At 48.4% G+C, this 24,385-nt stretch overlaps 1 protein-coding gene across 1 annotated transcript; it reads left to right on the forward strand.

The window, feature by feature from the left end:
- The first annotated feature begins 813 nt into the window (after positions 1-813).
- On the forward strand, positions 814-23,474 carry FFAR4 (free fatty acid receptor 4). Its single transcript, XM_040254541.1, has 3 exons — positions 814-1,380; positions 9,732-9,860; positions 20,728-23,474. Exons 1-3 carry the CDS (start codon positions 814-816, stop codon positions 21,115-21,117), a joined length of 1,086 nt encoding a protein of 361 aa, XP_040110475.1. The 3' UTR covers positions 21,118-23,474.
- The last annotated feature ends 911 nt before the right edge of the window (positions 23,475-24,385 follow it).

The raw sequence follows: 24,385 nt of genomic DNA on the forward strand, positions 1-24,385 counted from the left end.
ATGGCTGGATGGCATCACCGACTCGATGGACAAGAGTTCGGGTGAACTCCGGGAGTTGGTGATGGACAGGAAGGCCTGGCGTGCTGCGATTCATGGGGTCACAAAGAGTCCCATACGACTGAGCGACTGAACTGAACTGAACTGAACTGAACATTTCAGGAGCAATTACTGTGTGCCAAGTATAAATCTCTTTCTATGATACTCACAACTACCCAATGGGATATTATTATCTCCATTTATAGATTTTTAAAAACTAGGGCAGAGAGATGAACTAATCTACCCAGTCACATGTTACTTAGCAATGATAAATGACTCCTCCCCACCCCCACAAAAAGATCTGGACCCATTACAAGCTGCTTTGGGATTTATTCCCAGACCCCTGAGACTTCTCTGGTGAAGCCTGAAAAGCACAGGACAGAATGATCTCCAGTCCAGCTCAAGCACTCCTAAATCAATTTTAACTATATCAGTGGATTAAGGTTGTCCTCCGGATGCCCCTGGCGGATGAAAGGGGCTGGGGAGGCTTTGCGGGGCTTCTGGGGGTTCAGGTGCTCCTACTTCGGCCGAGGGCGTCCTCTACCTAGACCGCCGCCTCCCTCACAGCCTGGTATTTCCAGCCGGCGTCGCTGGCACTTCCTCGTTCCCGCGCGCCCCAGGCTTAGCTTGCAACGCCCAGCTCCGGCGCTGCTCAGGCGGGAGGGGGCCAGAGGGGAGATGTCGCAACCCTCTCCCTCCCTCTTTCCCCGCCTTGGCATTCAGTCACCTCCCAGATGAGCCCGCTCGCAGAAGGCTGCGGGCCGCGGGGTGCCCGGCATGTCCCCTGAGTGCGCGCAGGCGGCGGGCACTGCGCCCGTGCGCAGCCTGGAGCGGGCCAACCGCACCCGTTTCCCGTTCTTCTCCGATGTCAAGGGCGACCACCGGCTAGTGCTGAACGCCGTGGAGACCGTGGTGCTGGCACTCATTTTTGTGGTGTCGCTGCTGGGCAACGTGTGCGCTTTGGTGCTGGTAGCGCGCCGACGGCGCCGCGGCACCACCGCCAGCCTGGTGCTCAATCTTTTCTGCGCGGACCTGCTCTTCACCAGCTCCATCCCGCTCGTGCTGGTTGTGCGCTGGACGGAGGCCTGGCTCCTGGGCCCGGTTGCCTGCCACCTGCTCTTTTACATGATGACCCTGAGCGGCAGCGTCACCATCTTCACGCTGGCGGCCGTCAGCTTGGAGCGCGTGGTGTGCATCGTGCGCGTGCAGCGCGGCGCTCGCGGCCCCGGGCGGCGGGCGCGGGCCGCGCTGCTCGCGTTGATCTGGGGCTACTCGACGATGACCGCGCTGCCCCTCTGCATCTTCTTCCGCGTCCTCCCGCAGCGGCTACCCGGCGCTGACCAGGTGAGCGCCGCGCCGTGCGCGCCGGGCAGGTGTCCGGGAAGGGCTGGCAGGCGGAATGTGACGGAGACGGTGACCTGGGATGATCGTTAACAAAAACAACACAACAAGAATAGGCCATTTGTTGCATTTTTAACAGTCGTGTCACCGTGCTCGGTACTGTTAAGTTTTACCTGTTAAATTTCACTATGACCCTACGGTGTAGATTACATTAAACGCCCTCCAAAACGTGGTGAGTGGAGTCCCCAAAATGCTTGTAAGGTGGACTATTGCGAGGTTAATGGAGTAACGGGGGCTTAACGGTTAGACAGACGGAACTTGGCAGACCTGGAATGACTGATCACATTATAGTACATTCTGCTTTCTCGCAGTACTTATTATCACACGTATTTACAGATGAGGAAGCCAAGGTACGCAGAGAAGTGAGTGCTTTCACGCTTAGTGTAGGAGGAGCTGAGATCGTGCTCAGCAGATTCGGTGCGAGGTGAATGAGGGTCTTGCTTTGAGAATCGCGGGCATGTGTGTGTGGATAGGCTGTAGAGAAAGGGCCTTGGAGACCAGAGACCCCAGACCTAGTGCTGCCTCTACAGGGGTTGTCACTTCCTCTCTGGAACCTCAGTTTTTCTAACTGCAAAACGGAAGGGATTAAACTAGACCGCGGGATCTTACCCTGGGAGCTTTGGATGAAGAGTGACTTCAGAGTATCCTGGGCGCCCGAAATATTCCGAAGATTCTCGAGGTTGAGCCCCTGAGCTTTACTCGGGTGGCACACCCAGAGATGCCATTAGGATCTTTGTGGGATAGAAGAAAGCTTTTGCTTTGTTCACGACATTGGCTCGAGTCTGCTCCAGTCCCACGGTCCGGAATTGCGGACGCGGGTCTGTTCTCCTTGCTGTGCTGCGGCGCGACTGCAGGCAGGGCTTGCGCGCGCGGAGATTCAGCCGGGACACCAGACCTGGACAGAGGCCCGCGATTCTGGCTGTTATCCCGGTGTTACGTTCTGTGCGCCTCTCCGGGAAGGCCAGGGCCAGAGGTCTGCGAGCCCCACCGGAAGGGGCCTGGGGGCGGGGGTGGAGGGCGAGTACTATTTCAGGTACACTCCTACTTAACCGGCGAATGACACTAAAAAACGAGGCTCTAGTCACCTCCCAGCCAACAGCCCAGACTAAACCTGCTTGCTGACGTGGACACAGGGGCTGTTTGAGTCAGAAGGCCTTCGCACAGAGGCAGGACCTTCCGCGCCTTGCCACTCTGGATTTACCCAGGTATGGCACCTGTGGAGGCTGGACCCTCCACAGCCCTCCTGGGATGGCGGGAGTTTTACCGTAAGATGCCTCCCCCTCTGTGGAGATTCGCGTTGGGGTGACCTTCCTTCAGTCCCCTTTGGGGCTGGGCACACAGACCCCTCTTATTATTTTAATGCAGAAACACCACTCTGGTCTTAAGAGCCTTTGGAGAGGGAGAGAGTGGGCCAGAAGATTAGGGGTGGGTGAGCTGGCTGCGGGAGCGGTGTTCCCCAAGGTGGAACTTGTGATGAAAACCCGGGACAGTCCTTTCCAGCCCTCCATCCTCTGCTGTTTTCCCTACCTGCTCCACGCTCCCAACACACACATACTCACACCTCCCAACAAACAGAGAACTCCTGGTTCCTCAAGGGCTATGACCTGAACATGTAGAAAACGTCTTATTTTATAGGTGGGTCGACTGAGGCTCTGCAGTTAAAGGAATAAGTTGAGAAGAATGAGAATTGGGGTGGGAAGGGGAGGGAGGGGACATTAAAAAAAAAGAGACAGAGAAGGATCTAGTCTAGACTGAACTGAGACTCAAATTTAAAATTAGCAAAGACTTGTTTTTTCAATCCTCTACTCCCAACTTCCTGGCTCTGCCTGCCCCCTCCCACTTGGACACTAAATATGGAGGTTTTGGATGGGGGACATTTTCCTACCCAAACCACCAGCTCAGAGAACTAACTAAACCCAGGCGCAGACTGGCTCCCTCCCCTCCAGAAGAACAGGCCAGGGAGACAGTGTCTCTCAGAGTTTTCTGCTTATCTGAGCTCCACCCCTGGTCAAACCCAGTCCCCAGGAACGTGATTATCTTTGTCCATTTGGGCAGTGGGTGCCCAGCAGTCAAGGTGATTAGACTCTCGCAAACTTAGATGAAATGGTAGACATTCTAGAAAATGCTAGATAATTTGGTATTAGGAATGCAGATTTTGGAGTCAGATGATCTGAGTTTGAATCCCATCCTTGCCATTTAGGAGCTGTGAGACAGGCAAGTGGTCTCATCTCTCTTATACCTCACTTTCCTCATTTGCAAAATGGGCACAGTAGCAATATTACCCTTATTAACATCGTGGTGACTATGTTTAGCAAATGAACTAACACCTGGCACACACAGAGTTAAGCACTCAAGAGTTGCCAGCTATTATTAGTCTCCTTATCTTTGGTTATAAATATTTTAAACATTTTCCAAACAGTATAATTCTTCTGACTGCTATAAAATAAAAGACTGACATTAAAAACAAACAAACAAAACACTGCCATTTTCGGAGAGTGGACACATCCTAGCAACTTAGCCATCTCAGCCAGGTCATCCCAGCCTGTTCCAATAGGATTCCTGTCTCTGTGTGTTATGGTCCCAGTGGGGCGTGACCCTCATTGGCAGGTAGGGAGGACTGTCCACCCTGGTCAGAGTGTGCTGCCCATTTATTCTGCAAACATTTACTGAGCACCCCTCCCTCCTGCCCCCACCATGAGTCACATGATCAAGACACTGTCCTTCTTTCCAAGGAGGTGCATGTAGGTCACCCAGCTTCTGGTCTCAGACCCTGGCACAATTCGGTAACCCCACAGTAACCTCACGAGTTGGTGTTCTCATGTTTATTTTCGGAAGGAGAAGATGCCTAAAGTCACAGGATGAACAAGGGATGGAACTGGAAGCTAGCCAGGGTCTGTCTGTCCCTCCAGGATCCTCTCCCATGAGTTCACACTTCCGGAGGAGCGCTTGGTCACACTGCTCTCTGCCCTGTCCCGGTTTCATTTCAGGCCAGTAATGCCATTGTGTCTCTACTGCGTGTGGACTGACTGAGGAGACAAGTTTGCTTACGTTTGCTAATATTAAAGGATACTTTTAAGGTACAGGAAAGTAAGTCCATTTCTTGCATGGGTATGTTCTTTCTTCTCAGCTGGGAAGCTGAGAGGAGCGGAGATATATAACTAGGATGCCTCATTTCTTAAAACAACCTTGAGGTCTTCCATCTTGTTTGAAGAGGTGGGGCAGGGAGAATTATTTACAAAGGGATCCCCAAGGGTGTTCCAGGAAGAGTCATTAGAGAAGCTGACAAGAAACAGCTGAAATCAGGTGGCCTTTGCAGATGAGTCAACTGGTGGGGGGAGGGGGCAGCTCTTGAGCAGTGCTTGTAGACAGATGTCCCCCACTCTCAGGGGAGTCTTCCTGGAAAGCCATGAGTGACATGGGGGACTGGAGGGACGTTACAGGCAGAAGAAACAGCCCACATGTTTGCATGAGATGTATTTGGAAGGGTTGGTGGAGGCCAACCAGAGAAGGGCCAGGTACATACCCTTTAGGGCACTGGGGCTTAAAAGGTGAGAGATGACTGGGTCTTGGGGGGCAATGAGAAAGGGCTTGTGGTGAGTTGGACAGCTGTTAAGGCAGAACCTAGGAGTTCCGTCTGAGTGGAGAGAGAAGGTGGTCGAAGGGCAGCTCTCAGGTATCTGACAGCTTGGAAATTGGAGGCTCTGTGCCTGGATACTATGAGGCAGGAGGTGGAATCGTTGGGGTGTGACACTGGAGGCTAGGTGTGCCTGTGAAGCATCCTACAGAGATGCTCTTGGGGTGGGGAGGCCAGTCTGGGGTTCAGCAGAAGACGTGCTGGAAAGAGTAGACGGCAGCATCTGCAAAAAGCCACTGCGGAAGTGGATGAGACTGCCAGGGGGAGGTGGAGATTGGGATGGGAATCCAGGTCACCCCCAAGCACATTTCACACTATTGCACCTGGCCTCCCACCTACATCCTTTCTGAGTGGGACATGGAGCTCCAGCCTGCTTGTTCTCTTGGCCAAAGCCCCGTCCTCACCCGCACAGTTGACACTACCCCTCCTGGAAGCCGCTTTCTCGGTCAGTCCACAATCCCGTCACCGGTAGCTCTCTGGGTACTTCTAGTTCACTGTTCTGTACTGAAGTTTCCTAGTGCTCTTCTCCCTCCCTGGCTGCACCGCAGCCTCCTGGCCCATTCCCTCTGTGGCCTCTCAGTGGCTCAGCCACGGTGGCTTGAGTCAGCGAGTGGTTGGACTAATAGATTCCAGGACACTGTCACCAGCTGAGCCAACTCTGCTTGTGTGGCTCAGTAGGGAAGTAGACCCAGTGCTTTTGGTTTTCAAATTTCCTTCTTAAAATCAGAAAACATTTTAAATGTGCAGAAAAATTACAGAGAATATTCTGATACTCACGCCCCAACCTTCCAGATTTGTCTGACTACCAAACTCCTTCTACAAGTCACAGCCTATGAGAATACCTAGAAGCAAAATGACTTATGTCTAATGGACTTTCCCACAGAAACAAAAACTTATAACACCATGTTAGGTCTTGGACTGTGGGCCTGGTGCCTGTTCTTTTTTTTTGAAATGATGATAAATACTGCATTTAACCAATGATACCATATAAAGCTTTCTAGAGTACATGTGATTAGTCATTAACTTCATGCAAGCCACCCTCACTGTCTCTTAGTTCATGGATGAGGGTGCCTGGCAGAGTTCTTATCTTACTTCCTTACACACTCCTATCTGGAGTGAGAGCCACAAATCAAAAAGTCAAAGAGCATCTTCATCAGTGTCACGGAATTTGAGTCTTCCTGGGTTCGTTGTGTTTGTTGGAAAAAATAGCTGTGAAGGTTTCTCAACTATCGTGGTAATTTGTGTTTCATATGGTCTCATTATTTCTCTTAAAAATAAACTTTTACTGCCATTTTTTCCCTCTGAAAATTTAGAAAATTCACATAAGTCAAAAGAGTAAATATAACTTGAGTCCCACCTAGAAATAGACACTGTTAATTTTCTGGAGTGTATCTTTCCAGTCTTTTTTTTTTTCCCCACATGCCTTTTTTAATGAGCACAAGAAAATGACAGAAGCATCATTGTGCTACAAATGCCCACTGAGTCACTCAGTGATGGGAAGCTCTTATCTGTCTTTTCTGGGCGTTTCTTAAGATCTTTCACCTTCCAATCACTGAGCATCATTATTAGCAAAATATTAAAATTTACCTGGTACTCATTTGTGCAAGAGAATCTGTAGGAAAATTTCTCAATATTTTGAATCATGGGGGTTTACATACTTGACATATACCATTCCTGCATCAAATGTCTGTGTGCTTGGGTTTTTTTGGTCTTTTTAATTTTTAATTGGATTTCTAGTCTTCTCTCTGCTTCTTTGTGTGGGTGTGTGGGTAGATACCTGTACATTCACACCTATACATTTTCCTCAACAACATGAGGCTGATACAGGCATATTATTTAAAGATCTATATTTTCCCCAAAATTTAGAGGGAACACCTTGTTCTATCATTACATATTCTTCTACAAAATCTTTTTAAGCCTGGAGAAAGCAGGGCAGACATTCTGGAGAGGGTTTTTGGAAAGAGTTTGGGGTCTCTTGAGGGTTTTAAGAAATGGTTCTGGGGGTCATCTGTTTCTCTGTGTAAGAATTAGAGACTAAGTCCCACTCAGGGTTGGAATCTGTTTCTCCTGATTGCCGCGCCAACATATCTGCTGATATGTGTTGCAAACCAATGCACCCAGAGGGAGGGGTCCCTGGTGGGTGGAGGTCTGAGTACAAGCAAAGGCTACGTGGATTTCCCAAAGAACCATGGTCACTGCACTGCCAACATTCAGAAGATCCGTGAGAGATACAGATTTCTTTCCAACTACCAAAACGTAGACAGCTCTAATAAACTTCCTTCCATCAGGTGTGCACAGTGGGGTGAGGATAGAATAACAAGTTTCTAGAATATTCAGTGCATTTGCAAGCCATCTGAATCAAATAGGAAAAGGAAGCAACATTCTCACCCCAACTGCACCCCCCATCTCAAGATACGAAGTGTTAGTCACTCAGTCGTGTCCAGCCCTTTGCGATCCCATGGACTATAGCCCTCCAGGCTCCTCTGTCCATGGGATTTCCCAGGGAAGAATATTAGAGTGAGTTGCCATTTCCTTCTCCAGGGGATCTTCCCGACCCAGGTATCAAACCCAAGTCTCCTGCATGGCAGGCAGATTCTATACCATCTGAGCCACCAGGGAAGGCCACCTTAAGGCATAAATATAACTAAATCATTCTTCCCTGTCTGACTTGCCTTAGGGTTTTCTTGGTAGATCCCAGGATGATTAAAAAGGACTATATCGTTAGTGTTTTAGACTAATATTTTAGGAGAATGTTTCTAAGCCTTAGTTCCCTTCTCAGTGTATTTGGGGAAAATAACTATGCACTTCAAAAGAGGCTGTATTGAACATTCAATAAGATAATGCGTGTAAAGTGTTTCCTGGCCAAGAATAAATACTCAGTGAATTTCAGATGTTACTATTGTTTGTTAATACCAAACAGGAAAAGGGGTGATTATTTGATTGTATTTTGGTACACGTTGCTGCTGCTGCTGCTGGTAAGTCACTTCAGTGTCCGACTCTATGCGACCCCATAGACGGCAGCCCCCCAGGATCCCCTGTCTCTGGGATTCTCCAAGCAAGAACACTGGAGTGGGTTGCCATTTCCTTTTCCAATGCATGAAAGTAAAAAGTGAAAGTGAAGTCACTTAGTCGTGTTCGACTCTTAGGGACCCCATGGACTACAGCCCACCAGGCTCCTCTGTCCATGGGATTTTCCAGGCAAGAGTACTGGAGTGGGATGCCATTGCCTTCTCCTTGATACATGTTTACATGTTAGAAAATGATAAAAATTCTGTGCCTTTGCTTAGTCTCCTTTGTTGTTGTTTAATCACTAAGTCATGTCTAACTCTTTGTGATCCCATGGACTGTAGCTCTCCAGGCTCCTCTGTCTATGGGATTTCCCAGGCAAGAACACTGGAGTGGGCTGCCATTTCCTTCTTCAGAGGATCTTCCTGACTCAAGGACCAGTGTCTCCTGCATTGCAGGCAGCTTCTTTACCACTGAGCCACCAGGGAAACCCTTTTCTTAGAAAAGCATTCAATAAATATTGGTCAAATGAATAAATGATGCTGTGGTTGATGCTGCTGCTTTTGGACAGTGGTTAAGGTGCCCTGTCCACCAAAAATCAATAATGTGGTCTTTTTACAGAGAATATGTTCTTCAAAATCTATTCTATATGTTTGAAAGTGTGTAGGGCTCTTGTTTTCTAAATAGTTTTGTCCTATAGTCAAGCAGATGGTGGAGATTTGTGTTTGGGAGGATAGATAGATAGATAGAACTCTTTTCCTTAACCTATTTATTCGTTGGAAGAAATTATTGTAGCAGCTCTTAGTAACTATCCAGTGAGTTCCCAACAGGTTTTGGGGTTTGTAATTAGTGTCAAACAATTGAATTCAATACAACATAGTAATAGCAATAGCAGCGAGGTCACAAACCTACACACTCTTCCGTCCCTTCTCAGTGGTTTTATGTCATTAACTGATGTCTGCAGCTGCACCTTTGCTCCAAGCCTGTTGGGTACTTCCCTGCAGGAGAGGAACACGAGGACAGAGTTCCCCAGTCTGGGCTCCCGCACTGCTCTGGGGTAAATCATGGCTGCCTTGATGCAGCTTGACATAGTTCAGACATTTGAACATCCCCCAAATGAACACTTAATGCCCTAATGGAGACTGTGTTGCCTTCAGCAGTGTGACTATACTGAAACCTCGCTCCTGGTTTTATATGTTTGCGTGTAGTACATCTCTTCCAATCTATGTAAACTTTCAGGGGTCAGATTTTTCTCCTGTAAAATGAAGGATTTGGAAGAGAAGCCTCCATGGCTCTTTGCAGCTCAGTCCAAGGAAGTCTACTGAATCCGGGACCATGCCTTTGGACATGATCCGTGTGACGGAGCCATGATCCAAAATCACGCCTAGGTCTCCCCAGCCTTTGGACACTGAGGCCCATGTGCCTCCACTGGAGAATGGGAATAATAATCACGGTGATTCTGAGGGTTTGAGGCAAATGGCTTGTAAGTGGGGTTGTGTGGGCAGTAGAAGGGATTCTAGGGTTTCTTGTCATACCAGTTGTGTGACATCAAAACACAACAGCATAAGAGTGCCAGATAACCTCAACTGGGCTTGAGCTAAAGGCCAAATAAGAATCCCACGTTAAATGACCTTCTCTTCCTTTTTGTATGTAGGAAATTCTGATTTGCACGCTGGTTTGGCCCAGTATTGGCGGAGAAATCACCTGGGATGTATCATTTGCTATTTTCAACTTCTTGGTACCAGGACTGCTTATTGTGATCAGTTACTCCAAAATTTTACAGGTACGTTTGCTTCAAGCCCAGTGGCTGAACTTCATTCGGGTTCAGATGGAATCTTAGCATTTCTGGGTCAGAAGTTACCTTAGAATTCACATCAGCCCAATCCTGGCTCACTCCCCAGATCCATCCCTCTAAGGGACAAAAGTTTGGTATTTTTAAAAAGTTTTATCTTTGTGATTGTTATAATTATTGTTTTTGCTGATCACTAAGGTAATATAATTGATTATAAAAAATTAAAGACATAGAAATATGTAACACAGATACTAAATACAATCTTGTCTACCCCCTTTGTTGGCAGTTTAAATAATATTTTTTTCAGGTTATATTTTATACATTTATATATATACATACTTATATGCAATGTGAATATGTATATGTACATGTGTGTACATATAAACACACACATATATGTGTATATATATATATATAGAACCATATAAAATGGTCAACTATTAAGTATCAACTATTCCCATGGTTCAACCATTTTATTTTCAGATTTGAGATAATGCTTTCTATTTTGTAACTCCCTTTTTTTGATTAGGACTCTATCATGACATCTTTCTGTATCAGTTCCCGTATCTCTGCCTGATTATTTGCAATGACTTCATGGTCCTCCACCATACAGATGTGACATAATTTATTTTATGAGCTTTTGGGTTGGGTTGTGTCCATTGTTTCACTGTCACAAACAGCAATGTGGCAATAAAGAATGTACACTTTTTCAAACTTTTATTGAAGTACAATATAAATACAGAAAGCATAAACACACAGCTCACAAAGTGACCACACTCCTAGAAGCAGCTCCCAGAAGCTGAACCTCACCAGAAGCCCTCCTGTCTCCGTCCATTGCTAGCCTCCACACCCAGGGCTTGTGCCTTTCATCAGGGCACTGAAACAGGAAATGATTTCCTCCTTCAAGTGTGACTATGTACAGGGACATAAAAAAGACCTGCCAGCCTGCTGCTTTCTTACCCCTTGAGGCAGCATATTTGCATATGAGATGCTGGCCCAGGCAAAGGTGGCGGTCTGCCTGTGTTCACGCTCACTTTAGAAGGTTTAATACAAAACCTCTGAGTCCTCTCCAATGTTTACAGTTGTTGAATCTTGGTTTTATAGCATATAGTGGGTCATATGGTAAACGAGCATACTGAAGTGGGGCCCTTAGGTCCTGCTTGCTGTCTGGCCACTTTTACGGCCCTTTCTTTGTAGCTAAAGATCTGTGACCTGCTTAGAGGTTTAGAACCCCAAACTGAGCCATCTTCCATCTGAGTCTTGTAGTCCTTGGATTCTATGAGAGATGACCACCATGTTCATCCTGAGGCTCTTCCCCACCAGTTGACTTGTGACCCATTTAAGTGACGCCCCACCTGAGGCTTGTTCAAGGATGTGAGGCAGATTCAAGCCTGGCACTGAGGTCTACAAGGTGCTTACAGTGGGAGTCTGGCATGTATAAATGCTCTGTAAGCTTTAGTTATTATCATTATGTTAAAAGAAAAAAGCGAGGGAAAAAAGAGAAATGTAGATTGAAGGTTTTTTTAGGCTTTATTTACTTATTTTTGGCTGTACTGGGTCTTTGTTGCTGCGCTCCAGCTTTCTCTAGTTATGGTGAGCGGGGCTACCGTTCCTTGTGGCATGTGGGCTTCCCACGGAGGCGGCTTCTCTTGTTACAAAGCATGGGCTCTAGGTGTGTGGGCTCCATAGTTGTGGTGCTTGGGCTTAGTTGCTCCACGGCACGTTGGATCTCCTGGGACCAGGGATCGAACTCGTGTCCCCTGCATTGGCAGGCAGACTCTTAACCACTAGACCACCAGGGAAGCCCTGTAGAATGAATTTATTTAAAAAAAAAATTTTTTTTTAACAAGTGGTGTTTACATGTGTCAGGAATTCATCTACTCCTAACCAGAATTACTGATGAGGAAACGTAGGCATAGAGAAGTTAAGTAATATATGAAAGCTCACACAGCTCATAAGCAGCCATATCATGGGAGTCTGGTTCCAGAGTTCCAACACTTTAATTCTTCAGACGTTTGTCAAGGATCTGCTGTGTGAAGTGTTGGTGTGGGGGTGGAGATTTATCAAGAGCAGGTCACAATCTAGAAGGAGCTTTAACACAAGAAAAGGAAGGGGGAGACACAATTTTCCCTGCTATTCAATGCAGTGAAACCCATGGTGAGGCTTTGTGTGAAAACACTTTGCAAATTGTTAAAAGAGAAAAAAGAGGGAAAAAGGAGAAGAGCAAAGGGCTGTAAAAGACAAAAGGACGTAAAAGAAGGAGACCTGTTGTTTTAATAACCAGTCCTGAATCTGCCCCTTACTTGCTGTGTGGCCTCAGCAAGTTATTTACCTTCTCTGGACCTCAGTTCCCTCATCAGCATAATAATGATCAAAAGTCCAATAGTTTAAGATTTTTGTGAGAGACTAGGAGTTACTCATGGTGCGACTGTGGTGAGTGTCACACCTGCCTGTAGCAGGGGATGAAGAAATCACTGCTGCTGTTAATTGTCAGGCCAGGCCGCTTCTCTCATCCTCTCACAGCATGATGGGAGGAGGTACCGCGGAGATTTTTGAGAGAAGGAACAGGAGGGCCCAGATTTGGGGCAAGGCAGGATCTAGGACCTGGTCGGGGGGCAGGGCTGGTTGGTTGGCTGGGGGAGGGCTGGGCAGACACTGGCAGGGACATCCATGTCTCCTGCTTGGGCGGTCCCACCCCTGAGCCCCGAAGAGGCTGAGAGGGCTCCGATCTGGCTCTATTCACTTGTGCCTCACACTACTCAGCTGCCTTCTGAAGAAGGATGACTTCTTCTCTGGAAAGGTTTCCCACCCCCTCCATCTTCTCCTCATGCCAGGGCTCACCTGGAAATATCCCTGAGCCCTGAGGAGTTGGAGGAGGGGTCCTCTTATCCGTCCACATGTAACTGCTGTTCCAGACACTGCGCATAGAAACCCATGGCCAGCCTTCCGTTCTTCCCATCACAGAGCCCAGGACGGCTCCTGGATGAATCAGATTGTCCGCTGTGACTCACAGTTATGAAACGGTGTTCCGAGCAATGAGTCAAAGATGTGATTTAGATCCCATCACTTCCCTCACACACTCAGGAAAAGCTAAAACTCTCTGCTCAAGGCCCCGTGTGATCTGGCCCTTGCTTGCCCCTCTCACCTGTCTTCTCCCTGCCATCTCCCTTGTGTCCTTGGGGCTGTTCCTCACATATGCCAATACACTCTGCCTCAGGGCCTTTGCACCTGCCGTTTCCGCTCCTGGATCTCTACCCCAGGCTTCTGTGTGGGCCACGTTCCCACCTCATTTCGGTCTCTGCTCAAGAGACTCTTCTCCAGAGAGTCCCCCTCATTCTCTAGTCCTCACCCTGATTTCTTTTCAAACTACTTCCAACCATGTCATATTCCATATGTGCATTTTTACTTGTTTATCATCTGTCTTGGCCCCTAGAATGCAAGCTCTCCAAAGGCAGAGACTTCATTTTATCTACTGCCATAGTCCTGTTCTTAAAACAGAGCCTGAAAAAAAAAAAAAAAAAAAACCAGAGCCTGGATTATTCATTGTAGGGGATCAATAAACCCTTACTGAATGAGTAGGAAACAAACTTGGATCACCCTGAAAGGGCCAACAGCATCTTCTTTGGGGCAGTGGGAAAACCACAGGACAAAGAGTCATAAGATACCGATTCTAGTCCAAGCTTTATTACTGCGTGACCTTAAAAAAGTCACTTGATGTATGTGGGCCTCAGTTTTCTCTGGAGCCAAATGGGTCCCAGTGCATTGTTTAACACAATAAAATGAGAGTGCAGCTATTATGACTGCTAGACTTTAATACAGAAGAGGTAAAATGTGGTTTTGAAAATCACAACATTCATGCAAATATAAGACTTTCCGAAAATTGACTGAGTGACTTCACCTCACCACTGGTAAAACTATTGCCCCTTTCCCAAGAGGACTGTGACATTTGTCCTCATTTTGCACCAGTGGGTAGCTTGGAAGCAGGTGAGCTTCCAGGTGGAGAACCCAGGCAGAGCCTCCTAGCTTGCATCTCTCTCTCCCTCTGAAGATATTCAGAACTGAGAGACTGAATCAGCCTTTCTGCTGAGCTTTTTCTGTCAAGAGTATAACTCTGGAAAATCAACTGAATATCAATGTTAATTAGCTATATTTATAGAGACACAATTAGCATATCATTTGGAACCACAGGACAGGTAACTTTCCCAGCAGCCCCACTTCACACCTGTCACTTCTTCTAACTCTTAACTCTAACTCAAGCACCGTCTCGAGACCTGAGAGGTGTTGTTCTTTTTTTTTTTTAATTAATTAATTTGATTGTGCTGGTCTTCATTGCTGTGGGCTTTTCTCAAGTTTCAGACAGCGGGGCTATTCTTTAGTTGCAGTACACAGGCTTCTCATGGTGGCTTCTCTTGCTGTGAGTTCTAGGCCTCAGTAGTTGTGGCTCCCAGGTTCTAGAGCAGAGGCTCAATAGTTGCAGCACGCGGGCTTGGTTGCTCTGCAGCATGTGGGATCTTCCTGGATCAGGATTGTGTCTCCTGCATTGGCAGGCGGGTTCTTCCCCAGTGAGCCACCAGGGAAGCCCAAGGTGTCTGTTTCAAATCACCCTGACTTCTGTTCCTCACAAGCAGTGAGAAGTGTTCTAAGATGTTCTCTAGAACTCCATGTGATGTTAAATGTTAGGAAGGGTTCCATGATCTTAGAAAATGCTGGGTTAATCAAGGTTAAGTGGGCTTCTTTGCGGCAGGCCTTTTCAGAGCCTTTGTTATGCTAACAAACTTTGAGAATCTCCAACTCCAGAACAGAGTAGGGAGCGCTGCCAAATCTGACTGCAGACCGCCTTTTCCCCACAGAGCTCTCTCTGGGCTGGTGCTCCACGGACTCTCCTTTGAGCACAGCTGCTTTCAAGTCCTGGCTTGGGTTGCTGGCTTGCCCTGGCTGAGCGTTGAGAGCGAGCTTCATCTAGGCTCTTTATTTCCGGGGCTGCTCCCACTGCTCAGGGCAATGGCCTTTTCCACGCTCTGCCTCCCTAGATTCCTCTTTCCTCCTGACTCAGGCGTGCTCTTCTTCCAGTCAACAGTTTCCCAGGGTAATAGTCTCCAGGCCACTCCCCAGTGCCTTTGATCAAGCTGACCTTGCTCACGGGTGGGGCTTGGTTTATACTGTCACCCCGTAACCATCACCATGGAAAGATGAGACGCCTCCAGGATTTGTGGGACAGCTTGTAGGTTTGTTGGTCCCCCTCCCTTCCCTCCTATACTCCCTGCACCAAACACTAGAGTGGAAGTGCAGAATGGGCAGGGCTCCCTTGCTTCTTGCTGTGCATCCAGCACCTGTAAGAGTGCTGCCCACAGAGTAGGGGCTTAATAAAATATATGTTGAAGACAGAGTGAGTGTCTGGCCTGAAATTGGAAAACCTTTACCTAGCTCAAGGCTTAGAAGAGAAAGGAAATCCTTTTCAGTTAAAGGTGAAGGTGTTAGGTAATAAGCACATGGCCCTTCCTTTCCCCATGCTTGGCCCTCATTCCCTAGCTTCGGGGCCTGCTGGCCTGTGATGGAAGAAGAGGTAGGCCCTCCGGAAAGATGGAGTCTGTTATCTAATGATCAGGAGGGTGTGGATTGACCAAGCAACCCCCAGAGGAGACCCAAGGGGCTGGAGCTGGGTCACTGGGAGTGACCGCCCCCACGCTCACCTGTCTGCAGCCGTGGTCTGGTGGCGTGGGTTGGGGAGAAGCTTCGCTCAGTCATGGCCTTCAGATGCTCAGTGAATGCAAAGGCAGCAAGTCAGACAATTTAAAAGTGACTCTTCAAAGGACTGGGGGAAACCCCCAAGCCAATTGTCCTGGATACGTAGTTCTCATATTTTAAAGATTGAGAAGCACCTAGGGAGTTAATGAACAGTGCGCATTCCTGAGGCCACTCAGATCCACAGAATCGGTGTCTGAAGGGGGCCCACGTATGTGCATTGTATTAAGCGCCAGTGACCCTGACGGGGGCGGCTGTGGGCCACGTTCCTGGGAGCTCTGTTCTCTGTTCTGGAAGCTGCAGGATGTCCCGGGCAGTGAAGAGCATTCCCCCTGAGGTGTGCTTCTCCACCTTGACCGTGAGACCGTGAGCAAGTCACTTTACCTTTCAGAGCCTCGTTTCTTGTCCCCAGAATCAAAGAACATACCTGAGAGGCTTGTTTTAAGGATTAAAGTTAATCCTCAGAAGTTAATCGAGCATTTAATTTGATCTAAAAGTACACCAAGCATTCAAGCATTTAATGCAATGCCAGAGACACTTTAAACCCTGAATGAAAGTTGGTTAGTCATGTCATCTAAAGTAGGGAAGGGAGCAGGGGAGGAGCCACATTTGATTATAATGGGCCCATTTTCCTTCTCGCTCCCTCAAAGCTGTGGGAGCTGTGGATGGAAGGAAATGGTAGCATCAGTCGGTGCTATAAAAAGAGCCAGCCACATATTCACTTGGCTCATGAGTCAGTCCGTTTCGCTGTCTGCTCATAGTCATTGTCAGGCCCTTGCCAGAGCCCTGGACCACAGAAGCCACAGGGCTGCCCAGCCCCCAGGGAGCTGCAGCCTGTGGGACTCAGAGGTAAGAGCGATGCTTCAACATCCACCAGAGAATATGTGGCAAGTGCCGCATGAGCACCTGAAACAAAGCACTGCAGGAGGCCAGGAGGAGGTGAACCAGGATGTTCCTGGCATTAGAGCTTGGAGTTACAGGCTAGACAGAAGGACTGCTACTGTTGGAGATATCAGAGGGTGGGAAGGAATTAGTTTAAGCATGGACAGACTGCCAAGGTTTGAAGTCCAGCTCTGCAGCTGCTTAGCTGGGTACTGTTGGGCAATCTCCTTAACCTCTTTGAGCCTCAGTTTCCTCCTCTGTAAAATGGGAATCATCAAAGTACATAAGTCACAGAATCATTGGGAGAATTTAAAGAGATAAGCCAAGTGATATGCACAGAGGCTTGGCACATAAGAAGTGATCAATAAATATGAACTTTCATTTACATCATTCACTCAAAAAACTTCTAGGGAATTCCCTGGTGGTCCAGTGGTTACTCTATGCTTTCACTAACAAGGCCCCAGGTTCAGTCCCTGGTCAGGGAACTACGATCCCGCAACCCATGTGGTTTGGCAAAAAAAAAAAAAAAAATCTAAAAGACACTGTACCAAGGACTCCATCCTACTTGGCAGAGCAATGTGGACAGCACTAGCAACGAGGCTGCTGCTGGAATCATCCTTGGATGCCCACCAGGCTGCACTTAGACTATTCAGAAGTGGCACCATTTTGCCTGCAGCCCTTCCACCTGCCCTTGGGCAGCTGCTCCCCTTCCAGGTCTACCATCCAAGATCTCAGATTAACCAGCTTTCACTTGAACACATATTCTAATATTGATTCTACACAGCACCTTCCAGCTTGGATGTGCCAATATGAGTTCTAGCATGTGGGTCTCAGATGGTGGGTCTCATCTCCTGAGCAACAGCCCCACTGCAGAGCACAAGAGCCGGGAGGAAGGCAGCCCTGTTGGAGCCATTTATGATATCACTAACGATATCACTGATCTTCAGGTCAACTGAGCTGGACTTTCCCAGATGGTGGCTTTAGCCATTTAGCATTGGTGGAGTGAAATTCAACAAGCTACTCAAATTTCTTGAGGTTCAGTTTCCTCATCTCTGAAGTGAAGATAATAATAATAATAGTACAAATCCAAAGAGCAGTTGTGAAGATGAAATGTGATAATTTATAAAATAAATGCATAGTACCGTGCCTGGCACACAGGGAGACTTCCGTAAAGCTTGGTGATCACAATTCCTGTTATTCATGGTGGGAAGGAAGAGGTTCTGTCCATTCAGTGTCTGTTGCCCAGACCAAAACTACTGCACAGAAGCAATTGCATGTAACCATAAGACAATTAACATGGCTATCCTTTAGCTGAGGAGGGCGCCACAACCCACTTCACTACTCTTGCCTAGAGAATCCCAGGGACAGAGGAGACTGGCGGGCTGTAGTTTCACAGAGTCAGACACTACTGAAGTGACTTAGCGTGGCACAGCATGTCCTTTAGAAGCATTCTAGATAGAAGCATTCTAAAGAGGATATTTTAAGCCATTCAGATCTTAGAGTTAATCTGGCCCCAAATTTGAATGAATCTAATTCCTTTCTAATTGTTTCACTTCTTGAGATTCAAGAATCTTAGGGCAATGGTCCTAGGAAGGCCAGGGCAGAGCTAACGATAAGACTTTTGGCTATTAAAATGTCCAGACATGTAAGCACTCTTTGTGTGGCCAGAAGACTGCTCCTGCAGGAAAAGCAGAAGGACACAGGGCCAGACTAAGCAAAGGAAAGTTAGCAAGCACCACAGATGTGGTAAGACATCCCGGGTTGGATCTCTTCCCTGGGACAGAGGTCGTAGACTGGAACAGAGCGTGTCAGGCTAGTAGGTGCAGGGCTCCACTGGGCTGACGGTGCACTAGCCTACCCCCCGCTCCCACCCCCAGCCTCTGCTCTCAGCCCCCGCCTCTTGGCACCCCTAAAGCTGAGCAAGTGATCCGGGAGGGCAGGCCTCCTGCTTTCTGGCTGTACTTAGAGGACAACTAGAAATAGGTGGAAGGGCAGTGCTCTGTAAGTATGCCCAGGGCAGCCTGAGCCTGAGCACTGGGCTCTTTGGAACCTCTGGCGAGGCGAGGCCAGCCCACCACCCTGTGCCTGGAAGACACAGTTAAACGGCAGCCCCACCTCCCTCTCAGGGACCCGGCTTCTGTAGGGTTTTTGCTCCCTGACATGAATAGTTCCACAGCTCCTGTTTTCAAAGTACTTTGGCTAAATCCTCTCTCGAGGGGCCTGTTGCCTCACCTGTAGAATGAAGGGTTAGGTAGGCCTTGGCTACTCAGAGTGTGGTCCTTGCAAAGACAGAATCTACATTTAAACGAAGCAGTGCTGAAGGCCTCACCGTTAGAGTGAAGTCTGAGCAGGCCCACCCAGCGCCAGTACTCTGCTTCTGAGATGTTATGAAACATTTGTCTCTTCCCAAAATACTAGTTTTACATGGGACAGTGGGATGAATGTGGGGCTTTATTTTAATCTGGTCCACTTGCCTTAGTTGATGGACCATTTCCACTTGCAAGGCTCCCCACTGTCAACCAGTAACCAGCCTCTCTGACCGACACTGAAGCAAAACCCTCTAACTGAACAGAACAGAGTGGACAGAAGACCCAGAGAGCAGTGCCTGCAAGGGCTCCTGACAGAAGAGTCCAGAGCACCTTCTGAACCCATATCACCAGAGTAGCCTGCTTGCCTGCAATCCCTCTGCTCTAAAGCTGACCCTGCTTGTTAGTACAAAATATTAGAGATCCTTGCAGTTCCACTCTTGGGAATTTATTCTACTGATGTGTGCATCTCAGTGTGCAAAGATATGTACAAAGATATGAATCCTACCTGTTGTCATCTCTTACCTGGGGGTACAAAGAGGAAATGGTTTCAGTTTTTCAACACATGTCACTAGCAGTGATCTGACCAGTTCCTCTTTCTTACTGGGAGCAGGAATCTTTAAGGACACCTCAATCTGATTTCAGAACTTTCTAGTCACTTTTTTGCATATGCCTGCTTGTTTCAAACAATGTATCTGAGGGGCAGTTTAAAGCTTCCCCATCTCTGGAGCACAGAACGGGAATTGGCGGGTGGGTGTGTGGAAGGGGGAAGGAAGGTCTGTTCTGTCAGTGACTCCCATCTCCCTCACAGACAAGGAACCTGCCTGCTTGCCCGTGTGAGGGGGATTGTCACTCTCTGCTGGCGGCTTCCTCTAGTCTCCATATAGCTGCTGGTGGTGCCAACAGACCTTCATGATTGGGAGATGGTTCCCAAACAGCTTGTACCTTTGAGCACATACTGATTTTATATAATCAATTACTTAACACTTTCAGAAAAAGAAATAATGGGAGAGATGTGTATCTTCATCTGTTTGGGCTGACTTAACAAAATACCAGATTGGGTGGCTTATAAACAATACCCCCCAACCCCCACCAAATGTATTTCTCCATTTCTGGAGGCCGGAAGTCCAAGACCAGGATCCAACGTGGTGGGATCCTGATGAGAGCGCTCTCCTGGGTTGCAGACTGACTTCTCTCTGTCTTCACAGGGTGGAAGGACCGAAGGAGCACTCTGGGGTCTCTCATAAGGGCACTCATTCCCTTGATGAGGGCTTCTTCCCTTAACCTAATTGGGGCAGCTCCTAATAACAGCTCCTCATAACATAGCCTTGGGGGTTAGCTTTCAACACATGGACTTGGTGGGAACACATTCAGACCACAGTAGTGTGCTTCTGTGAATGATCACACATCTCTCTTCCAGACCCTCCCATTCTGGCTTTCCCAGGTGAGGCTAGTGGCGAAGAATCTGCTTGCCAAGCAGGAGATGTACAAGACGTGGGTTTCATCCCTGGATTGGAACATCCCCTGGAGAAGGGCATGGCAACCCACTCCAGTATTCTTGCCTGGAGAATCTCCATGGACAGAGGAGCCTGGTGGGCTACAGTCCATGAGGTCGCAAAGAGTCAGACATGACTGAAGCGACTTAGCACGGCACATACAGTACATCAACACTATTTGCAACATGGATTTACTTCGGCCTTATTCTCAGGAGGCCAGCTGCCCCATTTCTCCGACGCATCCTTAGTGCGGGAGGAGAGTCAGGCCTCTGAGGAGGGAGCCCTCTCCTCACAAAGCTCCAAAGCCAAACAGTCCCAGTGAAGCGAGGATGGCAGATTCCAGCTCCTGGGGCTTCACTAGTCCTCCCAGAGCGACACCCACTGATGTCCTGCTGTAAACCGTGGCTCTGGCTCTGCTTTGTGTTCCTGCAGATCACGAAGGCATCCAGGAAGAGGCTAACGATGAGCCTGGCCTACTCAGAGAGCCACCAGCTGCGCGTGTCCCAGCAGGACGTCCGGCTCTTCCGCACCCTCTTCCTGCTCATGATATCCTTCTTCATCATGTGGAGTCCCATCATCATCACCATCCTCCTCATCCTGATCCAGAACTTCAAGCAGAACCTGGTCATCTGGCCGTCCCTCTTCTTCTGGGTGATGGCCTTCACGTTTGCCAACGCGGCCGTCAACCCCATTCTCTACAACATGTCGCTGTTTAGGAACGAGTGGAGGAGGTTTTTCCACTGCTGCTGCTTCTTGGAAAAGGGGGCCATGTTGACAGACACGTCTGTCAGGAGGAATGACCTGTCTGTTATTTCCAGCTAGTTCATTTTTCTCTACAGGCATCTATGTGTCCGTCTCTGGCCAGCCGTGTTGTGTTTTCAAAGGGAGATTATTTCCACGACCCTCAGCACCAGGGTACCTGCTCTCAGAAAATATAACCTATGCAAATGCCCATTTTCAGCACTGGTAAATTAAGGGGTGATCATTCAGCATAACAGTTTTATCCTGTATAGAAAGGTTTGCTGTGAGTTCCTTTTCAATGTGAACTTCTTCGATGTGGAATATGATTAAATGTATTAATTTTTGTTTGTGACTATTCAGCAATCTCATCTCCTATATGTAAAGCCACGCTGTGGAGGCTTCTGAAGTGAGGCTTGGGCTCATGACGCAGTCTTCTCCTCCAAAGAGTCACGGCCACCCTCGCTCCCCACCCCTGGACTTGCAAGGCCGCAGGATCATTCATCAGTGTGAAGAGTGCTTGAGGAGTTGCCAAGAAACAAGAATTTAATTTCTGAAGAATTAAAGGTGACTTTGTTCGTCATTGATAATAGGAGAAGCTTTGTCATGAAGTCACAGGGGAGGTCAGATGACTGTAAACATTTGAAAGTCAGAGCAGGAGTGACTCCCTTCATGGATCCACCTGTCAGATGCCTCTTAAGCACGTGCTGTGGGCGGTGTTCTTGGTGGTGGGAATACAGCAGTGAACCAGACAGCCACGGACCGTGTCCTCCTGGAGCTCACTTACCTTCCAGATGGGGCAGAGAAGCACCAAACATGTCAAGAGATCTATAGTGTTTCAGGGGGAGTTAACATTATGAAGAAAATGGGAGAGTGATGACAATTTAGATGGAGTGTTGAAGGGTCTGGGAAGACCTTTATGAGGGGTGATATTTGAGCCAAAAGGGCAAACCACAAGAAGGAACCAGTCATGTGAATCCGGGGAATGAGGCTTTGCAGACGGAGCAGACCCTGGTGCTGGTGCAAAGAGGCTTGTGTGCTTGTGGGACAGAAAGACGGGTGGGCATAAAGCGAACTATTGACAGAGACTCCTCTAGGCCAGGCCCTGTCCTTGAAACCAGAACAGAGGGATGCTCTGCTGGAGGCCATCAATGGAGACGAGAGGGGTTACAGGGCTGGCTTATACCAGGCTAGGGAGGCTGCCATCGGAATTTGTTCTGTGTTCAGTGGGCAGCCACTGGAGATTTGCATTTGGATACGGATATGACCTGCTATTTGTTTTTAAATATTACTCTGGTTGCCCTGTTCAGGAAATGCACTTTGTGGAGCAAGAATGAAAAGGGACACCAGTTAGGCAGCTGCCAAAGTAAAGAAGGAAGATGGGGAAGTTGGAGGTGGATGACATTGCTGTTGTTGTTCAATCATGTTCAACTCTTCACGACCCCAGGGACTACAGCATGCCAGGCTACCCTGTCCCTCACCATCTTCCAGACATCAATGGGGGATTGTGAGAAACGATCTTGGGCATCCTTTGGGAAGGCAGAGCAAACATGATTTATTGATTGACAGGATACAGAATGTGAGGGAAAGAGAGGATTCAACAGAGACTCCTGACAGCCATAGGATGGAAGGCAGGCAGCAAAAATGGGGAAGGCTAGGAGGATGAGTCCATCCTAAAGGAGATCAATCCTGGGTGTTCATTGGAAGGACTGATGTTGAAGCTGAAACTCCAATACTTTGGCCACCTGATGCGAAGAGCTGATTCATTTGAAGAGACCCTGATGCTGGGAAAGATTGAGGGCAGGAGAAGGGGACGACAGAGGATGAGATGGCTGGATGGCATCACCGACTCAATGGACATAGGTTTGGGTGGACTCCGGGAGTTGGTGATGGACAGGGAGGCCTGGTGTGCTGTGGTTCATGGGGTCGCAAAGAGTCGGACACGACTGAGCGGTCAGTTCACGACTGAACTGAACTGAACTGAGGAGGATAAGAGATAGAAGAACCAAGAGTTTCATCTGGGGCATGTGCATGTGAAACCCCAGTGAGAACCAAATGGAGAGCGGGTAGGTGGATGCAGGGCTGTGGTGCATACACAGCCTGGTGATACAGGCCTGAAGATCAGCGTTGGGCGTCATCAGACAGTGTTTGCGGATCTATGGTTTTACGAAATAAAAAGAGAAAAAACCAGAGCCAGAGAGAGCCCAGGGACACACCAGCACTTGGAAGCTGGGAGAATGGCTGGAACAGTAGCTTGGGGCTTGGTGCATAGTGTGAGCGCAACCAATCTTTGTCACCCAGGAAGTCGGAGCCAGTAGTCTTTGCTGGTGGAATTTCTCGAGCAGCTCACTTTCGAAGTAAGATTTATCACAAGCTTGAGGACAAGAGGACAGGGATCCTTTGTTCATCTTTAGTTAATAAATTTGGTCAATTAAAGTTGCCTTTTGAAGCAATGTGTGACTGTCTCACAGGTCTCTGGGGGGACAGCCATGCTGAAGAGCCCCTGCCACGGCTCTGGCAGCCCTTCTCTGGTGAATGACAGGCAGAGCTCTCCTGCGCGTGTTCCCCTGCCTCCTCCCCCTTTGGTGGAAGAACAAAGCACAGTGATTCAGGGCCCTGGGATCCTCATGGCCCCTTGATATGGCAGCACCTGGGCAGAGGTCTCTGCACACACAGGAGGTTCTCCGCCTCCGGACACACCTCATAAACGTCAGCCTGGCATCCACCAGTGTTTGCACAGCTCCTAAGCACTCTAACTGAACCCTCACTTCAGCCCAGCAGGTGGACACTGCTTCCCCATATTTCACAAGAGGAAGAGTGAGGCTCAGAGAAATCAGCCAGCCAGCCCCTAGTCATACAGCTAATTATAGCTGAGCTGGATTTTGATGCAAAACCAAGACTCTGATACAAAAGCCTTGATGCCTTTTCAAGATGATAAAAGGCTCTTAGGAGCTCCTGGGAAATTGAGGCACACGACTTTGCATGCAGTTATATTAGTGTTCACAAGTGCTGCTAATGGTATAAGACACTGGTGTCCTTCCCCAGGCATGGCTACTTCCACCCCCATCACCCCTTTTCCTGGACACTCCAGGTAGGGGGTGCCATGATCTTCTAACACACTTGGTTTCAGGGTCCCATCTCCTAATTCCCCCAGGGAAGCCTATGACCTCCTCTGCCGCAACACTTTGCCCACACCTGAAGTGTGAAGTGAATTAGGTGCTAGACAATAAGGCCCGGGGACCTTTCCTAGAGCTCCCCCAGATCCAGGCCTCTCAGACCAGCTGAGGCTGAGCCACCATCCGCCCACCTCACAGGCCTTGGGCTGACTGAGGCTGGAGCTGCTGGCCTGGTT

This window comes from Oryx dammah, unplaced genomic scaffold (assembly GCF_014754425.2).
Source record: "Oryx dammah isolate SB20612 unplaced genomic scaffold, SCBI_Odam_1.1 HiC_scaffold_14, whole genome shotgun sequence".
Classification (NCBI taxonomy): Eukaryota; Metazoa; Chordata; class Mammalia; order Artiodactyla; family Bovidae; genus Oryx; species Oryx dammah.